General features: G+C 43.3%; 2 protein-coding genes across 2 annotated transcripts in view; both read left to right on the forward strand.

The window, feature by feature from the left end:
* Positions 1 to 8,165, forward strand: part of wasf3b (WASP family member 3b) — a gene marked incomplete in the record, with an annotated part of 10,570 nt that extends 2,405 nt beyond the window's left edge. The window contains 8 exon segments of the mRNA XM_032504468.1: positions 2,225 to 2,381; positions 4,342 to 4,476; positions 4,846 to 4,999; positions 5,909 to 6,026; positions 6,250 to 6,431; positions 6,556 to 6,831; positions 7,420 to 7,733; positions 7,969 to 8,165. Of these exon segments, the coding sequence (XP_032360359.1) occupies positions 2,249 to 2,381; positions 4,342 to 4,476; positions 4,846 to 4,999; positions 5,909 to 6,026; positions 6,250 to 6,431; positions 6,556 to 6,831; positions 7,420 to 7,733; positions 7,969 to 8,126 (1,470 nt within the window).
* cdk8 (cyclin dependent kinase 8) overlaps positions 1 to 8,251 on the forward strand; it is a 24,370-nt gene that overhangs the window by 13,470 nt on the left and 2,649 nt on the right. The gene's annotated exons all lie outside the window — the stretch shown is intronic.

Here is an 8,251-nt window from a genome sequence, read left to right on the forward strand (position 1 = left end):
ACACACACACACACATACACACACACACACACACACACACATACTTTGTCTACCCCTTAGTGTTACACACAGACTTTTCTTTCTGTCTCACACACTGTCTCACTCACTGTTTATTTCATGTCACACACTCTTATCCCACTTGATGTCTCTCACGTGCACCCTTCTTTGCCTCTACTTTCTCCTCATTTGCCTCTGCTTTCTCCTCAAGCAGACAGGCCCCGTCCCTTCTCCCTCCTCCTGCTCGCCCCCAGTCGCTCATTATTTCGCCTCATTGATGTGATTGTCCTGCCAGCCAGACAGTAAAAGAAAAAACATACAATCTTCTCATTTGCATCACCTCCCTCCCATCCTATGCTCGAAGAAGTACACTGTTCATGCAGACTACTAAATCCAAAGAGTTTTTGCTTCAAACCAGACCATATAGACTGTATTTAGTGTGCTTTGTGGCAGCACAGGATGGTGTAATTTAACCCTTTGTTTTTCTTTATTGACGTGAGGCTGTTGGGGTTTGCAGGGGGTCGATAGCTGAGAAAACAGGGCCAGATGAGGACTCTGTTGGTGGGAACTGGGCTCAGTGAACCGAAGTGTCTTTTTTTCTGTCTTGGACAGCTGAAATGACACGATCTGTAATAACAGTAGTTTCCTGCTGAGACACTGATAGCACAGCACTGCTTCTTGCATTGTTAGTAAGTTATTGTATTGATGATGTAAGCTCACCTTTGTATTTGGTCTCTTGTAAGACAAGGATTCATAAAGAATAAAAGATTAACTTTTTAAGCCACTTGTAATCATAAATGAATATCTTACAGTAGAGATCCAACAAACATGAGTTGTATTTCTACTACATGTCTGCTATTATTATCCTTCTGTCACTGCCAGAGCTCCTGTGTCTTTCCAACCTGCTTTTCACTGAAGTAATTTTTTTGGCGTAGCTACACAGGAAAAAGTCTGGAACTGTAATTAGGAGTGAATCATTTGATCAGTGAATCTAAAAATGGTGGGAGCATGTTTCCATCTGCCTCCCTGTCCGTCCTCTCGGTTGCTTATAGAGCCAGAGCTGTATTGTTCTGGCCAAGTGTTTGGACAGGAACTAGAGATGTGACACAGGGAGGACCAGGAAACAGGAGGCAGGCTGAGACCGCAAAAACAGGAAGCAGGAAGAAACTGATAAGATGGCTGTACTGATGCACCCTGGGATCTCTTCTGCTTTGAGAAATTGTTTGTAGTCCTTTGAACTACAGGGAGATCAGATTGTCTGGCCAAAGAGTCAACAGGGGTTTATTTAGACGGTCAAGTTCAGAGTTGCAATGGGGAGCAAATGTGTAAGTTTACACGGAGAATGTGGGGAGCTTTGGAGGGCTCTATCATGTTTCTGCCTTTTTAAATTGTCAGACCATATCCATGAATCTCTGTTTGTGTCAGAATTCCAGCTGGGCCACTGACAAGCCGGCCTGGGATTAGCTGGCATGCTGTGTCTTCCTTTCTCTAATGCTTTAATCTCTTCGCTGGTCGCCACAAGTCTTCTGGCTTTGGGACACTATTGGTCATCACAGTTCTCTGGCCACCGGCTCACCCCATGTTTTATTTGTTTTTACATAAACATTCTGAATAGAGCAATGCAAACTACACCCACAAGAATGTAATTACTTTATAGCGATGATAGATGATGTGACCTCAAATAGGGAAGTTATATTAATTGCATTAAACTTCATGGTTACTGTCATTTATTCCAGTGTGAACTAGAACTGGTTGAGCTTTTTAAATGTGAGTATTTGCTGCTTTTAAAAGGAAGATTGAATATCTTTGAGTTTTGGTCAGAATAAAGAAGCAATTTGAATATATCAAATTAGAAATTGTGATTGGCATTTTTACTATTTTTAAATGTTTGCTATTTTTTATAAAACTACCTAATCAATTAATTGACAAAATCAATTAATTGATAATAAAAGAAATTAGGTGTAGCCTTAATTTACATTTACTACATCATTGCATTGTGATGATCAAAATCACACAAAAATCTAGAAAATAATCACAACCGCTGTTATATCTGATATGTGTTTCTCCTAGCTCTGTGGCAGATGTGTGCAGTGGTGTGTGTCCACAGCAGACAGCAGGCCACATGCAGGTGGCCAGCATCTGCATGCTTTAGTTTCTCCATTCATTCTCTCTAACCAGTGTACCTGTGTCTAAACAGTGTGTTCTTGTCGCTCGTGTCTTCCTGCAGTTTGTGTCGGTGTGAGGCCTCGCCATGCCGCTGGTAAAGAGGAACATCGAGCCCCGTCACCTCTGCCGAGGGGAGCTCCCCCAGGGCATCGGCAGCGAGCTGGAGTGTGTGATGAACAACACGCTCTCTGCCATCATCCGTCAGCTCAGCAGCCTGAGTAAGACACACACACACACACGCGCACTGTAGCCTTTGCAAGAAGAAAACAGCAGCTAAAAGCCTTAAATAGAAGTTTTTGTGTAACGTTAAAAACATGTTGAAGCTACAGCCTCCTTAGGCTGTGACACCCCTAACTTCAGTGTGATGACTGTTTACACTGTGTGTAGCCTCAGGTCTAGATCACACATGGTTTTGTCAGTAATCCCGAAGCCCTGATTGATTTAGGCATTGTCATGGTTACAAGGCCTGGGGGTCATTGGCTAGCAGCAGACTTACAGCGGCCTCGCACTGGAGCAGAGAGGGTTGAAATGTAATCCTTTTAGATAGCTCTGCAAAAGTGATCTGTTATCTAGACAGCTGTGTGCATGTGTGCAGCTAGACTGTTGTTGTTGTATTTGAATGTGCTGGGTGGGTGTGTGTTGACTGTGTTTGTGTGCTGAACTGTTTTATATTGATTATTATGCACACTGTATATGCCTTCACAGCAGCAAGGGCATCTGTCTCCCAATCCGTCTTCCATTCCCATGTCCTTGTTTCATAACCAGTTAACAGTTTATTATGTGTTGTCACTTGACAGTTATCCTTCATCCATTCATCCTCAGTTGCACCAATTTTCTCTCTCTTGTACTAGCTTTGTTCATTTTGAACCTCAACAGCATGCATTTAAGCCAGTCCTTTTTGCTGTTGACCCTCTTCATTTTGGCCCAGTCATATCCATTCTCTGTCTGTCTCTTATTGTGTCAAGTTCCTGCATTGGGAGTGGGCCTTTAAACAGCAGCTGTGGGGTCTATATATAAATGCCCACACAGGCCTGGAGGGGAATGTCTACAGACTACATGCACTGTGCATGTCTATGTACACATGTATGTGTGTAAGTGGACCATAAGAATCCTCAGTAGAGGGTCAGAGTTGACGGGATTCAGCATGCCGGATCTGTCATTCTTCCTTCCTCTAAATATTTTTCCTGCAGCCCATCCTGTCAGCAAGAGGGACAGAAATAGCCCTTGGCGTGTGTTTGCGTGTGTTTTCCATGCCACCTTTTTACACACAGTGTTTTACAATTAAACAATGTTATTAAACCACTGTGGCTGCTTTGTCACCTGTTCAGATTCTGGTGGGGCAATTGGTTTTATCCCTGTCTTTCCATTTCTCCCCAGCTCAACAATATATTAGTAAAAAGCCTTTACACTCCTAAGACCCCCAGTGCCCAGAGTTTATAGTTCCATTAAACCCTGGACAAACCGTCGTTTCACACTTATAACTTGTAATTTGGTTTACTTACTAAACCCAGGGTCATCCTTACTTTTTAAGGTTGTTCCCCAAAAAAACGGGTTAAGAACATTGAACAGCACCGGGACTAGGACCAGCACTAACTTGTGACACAACACATGTACAGGAACTAGCCTGTGGCATGTCAGGTCTTTGAGTCTGTTTGTGTGGACATCTGGAGGGTAGCCATGGGTTAATAGATATGGATGTGGTTAAGCTACCAGTTTTCTTAGTGTAAACAAGGGTTTAATATTTTATTATTAGACACTAAACACTAACAGAATAATGGGAGCATGAGACTTGCTTAATGGGACATCAGCATCAGCTGTTGATGTAGCGGAGAGGTGGTTATTTTCATTCCTGCTTACATATGTACAGATGGTTTAGGGCTTTGAACTGGCAACTCTGAGGTGATGAGTCTCTTGCAACAACACGACAGTGATGACTAACTTCAGTAAACAAATGCAGTAGGATTTCTGTAGTCAGAGCAGATTTATTTATTAATGAGGAATGCAGCTATATAGAGCTGTATTAGATGGCATTTCCTGCACTGACACACAGACATTGTGTTACATTACCATGGTATTGATTGCACTTCAGTCTCTGTGGGGATTCGCTTGGCTCCAGATAATGATTACAAGTCTCCTTCTTTCTCTCAAACTTCCCATCTTTCTGCTGTTCCTTTCCAGGTAAACATGCGGAGGATATATTTGGCGAACTGTTTAATGAGGCCAACACCTTCTATGTGCGTGCCAACTCTCTCCAGGACCGCATCGACCGGCTGGCCGTCAAGGTCACACAGTTGGACTCAACCGTAGAAGAAGGTGGGTCAGAGGTCTGAGAGATGTAATTATGGATCCAACTGCAGTTCTAGGCAAGACCCGCCCTACGAAGCAGACCGATGAGGTTAGCCATTGACCTCGAGTAGTTCAGGTTAGGATAGCTGATTCGTCACAGGATAGGACTTGAACCAACTGGTTTGCGTTACCTCACGCGACCTCATGGACGCCTGGCCTATATTGGAGCGTGAATGCTATCAAAGGGCGGGTCTTGCCTAGAACTGCAGTTGGATCCATAATTAAGCAACGTAGAGGCAAAAGCACAGGAAGTCATAACTCGCTATCCAAGTGTTGTCAGCCTCATGTTTCCTGCCTTTTCTACCTACTCATTTGGCCTCTTCATTATGTTCTCAGTTTCACTACAAGACATCAACATGAGGAAAGCCTTCAAGAGCTCCACCACTCAGGACCAGCAGGTGGTGTCCCAGAGCAGTGTGCCCATTCCTGTCAAAGAGATGTACAATCTGAGTGACAAGCCTCCGCCACTCAACATCCTCTCATCTTACAGGTTGGTCGTAATGTTGATGCATACACACTCAACAAACACTCTCTCTTATGCTTTCGCAGCATACTCACAGCCATATTTTCATTTTGTCTGTTCTGTAGAATGTTTTAAGTGGATTTTCAATCAAGCGCTTCTTTTGCTTTCCTATCCCTTAAAGTGCAAAACATGGACACAATACTAACATGATGACTGCAGTCACGATTCTAACATTTCTTGACTATTATATAATTTTGGGTTATAGTATTTCTACCAACATTTGAAACATTTTTTCTCTTAGTTTTAACAGAATGAAATAAACAAAGCATGTGTTTGTACACAATGCAGTTTTATGATGAGACTAAACAAACAGGTCTGTTAAATAGCTTAAATTTCAAGTTCAAACCAACCATGTGTTCTACTTTATAACTTTGACAGTAATACTTAAATTGATCCGTTGTTCTTGATTTGATTTTGGCTTCTTGTTTCTGACCTACATTCACGGTGAAACAGCAGATTTGGTGCTATTTCCTACTGCTACTTGGTGGCTGCTTTTATCCAGTCTGCTTTCCAGTACTTTAGGTGCATTACATATTTAGCATGGCTGGCTCCAGTGGGAATCTGACTCCTGACCCTGACTACATAGCACACTTTTCTCTCTCTTTCTCCAGTCTTTCTGTCTCTCTGCCTTTTCAGTCCATCCTGCCTCATCCAGTTATGCTGGATCCCCACTCCAAATTTCACCCATGTTCTCCCATCAGCCTTCACCACTTTTGCAATATTCATAGCTTCACATGTTTTTTACCCACAGAGCCAAATCTTGTCTGTCTTGTCATTCTGTCTAAACAAAGCCAATGTATTGATTCTACGTCATACATGTTTATACACAAATACATTTGTGCACCTGTATAACCTTCTATGTGTCTGTTTTTATAGGGATGACCACAAGGAAGCACTTAAGTTCTATACGGATCCCTCCTACTTCTTTGACCTGTGGAAGGAAAAAATGCTGCAGGACACAGAGGATAAGAGGAAAGAGAAGAGGAAGCAGAAGGTACTTATAGATCATGTTATGGTTTAATACACCATTACAGTTTATTTATATACACAGAACATGTAACTCCTTAGTTGAACTAATTATATTCTTGTCTATAGAAGAGAACAAGAACATAATTAGAGGAGGAGGAAGGACCACAAACAGCCCTTGAAGTTTCCATTAATAGTTTAATTTTAACAAAACCAAATAGCCTGACTGTTTTCCTTCTTTCACCTTTTAGGAGCAGAGGCGTTGTGTTGATGGAACGTTACAGAGGGAGGTGAAGAAGGTCCGGAAGGCTAGGAACCGTCGGCAGGAGTGGAACATGATGGCTCTGGATAAAGAGCTGAGGCCGGACCATCGACACACCATACACCGGGACAGAGGTGCTTCCTCTGAGGGCTCGATGTCACCAGAAAACAGGTGGGTCACTTTGTTCTTTTACAAAGCATGATATGTTCGCATAATTCCAGCCTAGTAAAAAAATCACATGTTCTACATTTTAATTTGATTTTTTTCTCTTCCACCTCCCTGCTGTCTCTATCAGGGGTCACGGTCTTGATCAGCACCACTACCCCAACATCATGAACCATGCTGGCCACGCCCACACCTACTCCGGCCCGCCGCCAAGCGTCCTGGCTGCCCAGATGGCTGCAGGGCACGGCCCTCGTGGAGGAGGTGAACATGATATTAGAGGCAGGACCATGATGGCCTATCAGGGTGGGACACTCGGCCGTTCTCACCACCACCAAGCCCCGCTGCCTCCTCCACCCACTGAGGCTATGAACGGTGGCTCCATTTCCCTCCCACCAATGGACTACAGGTAGACATACAAGCCAGAGTCAATGGGACACACTTTTCTAACAGGCCTTTTTCACTGATATCTTATTCATGTTTATGTTCTGTGTTTCTTTGTGACAGGTGTGAAGTGTTTTTTTAATTTTGTTTTTATGTAACAATACATTTCCATTATCAACCAGTTGGGGGGTCAGGGGAGGGTGAACAATGTCCATTATCCTTCTTCCTTAATGAAATGATATATTGTATAATGTCCCTTACTGCTGCTCTTGCTCATTGCTGATTTTATTGTTGTCTGTATATGTGCCCACAATTTATTTTGTGTATGAACTTTGAGCTAATGCTGCCACCTAGTGGGTGAGTGTCCTTTTGCTTCACTCTCAAACCCTGATGACTTTACTTGTAATAATAATAATTATAATTATAATTATAATAAATATAAACTTTATTTACAAAGCACCTTTCATACAGAGAGTGTAGCTCAAAAGGCTTTACAGCAAATGACAGAGACCACAAAACAAACAAAATCAGTTAATCAGTTAAAACAAGTGCGGAATTTTGTGCGATAAAATGATTACCACTCTAATTCTCTTTCATTCTCTCTCTCTTGCAGTATGGATGGCTATGCCAACACCGGTCCCCCTCCTCCCCCTCCCGCCCCTCTCATCCCTTCTGCCCAAACTGCCTTTGCCTTACCTCCTGGAGGTCCAATGCCTTTTGGGCCAATGGCCGGCGCTGGTGGCTTCTCTCCGCCTCCACCACCTATATGTGGAGCCCAGGCAGCTCCACCTCCCCCTGGTCCTCCACCTCCTCCCCTATCAGCCGGTGCCTCGCACTCCACAACCCGCAAGATGTCCTCCGCTGCCCCTGCTGAGACATCAGCGGTCAATGATGCCCGCAGTGATCTGCTGGCTGCTATACGTATGGGTATGAGCTGTAGTGTGTGTATATGTGTGCCTATAAAGATGAATGTATATGCGTATTTTCTTTAGCACATAATGCATTTGTGATAACTTTCAAGAGAAGAATTTATGATTTAATAAAGAAAAGGATTCTATAATGAAGGAAATAACACTAAAAACTTTTGATCTCCCAATGATCTATACACTGTAATGTAAAAGCCACTGTGTCAGTTAACAACACAGGCCTTATTTTCCTGCAGGCATCCAGTTGAAGAAGGTGCAGGAGCAGCAGGAGCAGCAGGCTAAGAGGGAGCCAGTTGGGAACGACGTGGCCACCATTCTGTCGCGACGCATCGCTGTGGAGTACTCCGACTCTGAGGACGACTCCGAGTTGGAGGAGAACGATTGGTCGGATTAACATACACACACAAAAAATTGGATAACCACTGAAGACACACACACACACTCACACACTCGTTAGAATGCCCACTTTACCACACTCACGGGTTGTCACACACTTTGTTGCTGAAAACACACACACAC

Source organism: Etheostoma spectabile, chromosome 22 (assembly GCF_008692095.1).
Source record: "Etheostoma spectabile isolate EspeVRDwgs_2016 chromosome 22, UIUC_Espe_1.0, whole genome shotgun sequence".
In the NCBI taxonomy this organism is placed as follows: domain Eukaryota; kingdom Metazoa; phylum Chordata; class Actinopteri; order Perciformes; family Percidae; genus Etheostoma; species Etheostoma spectabile.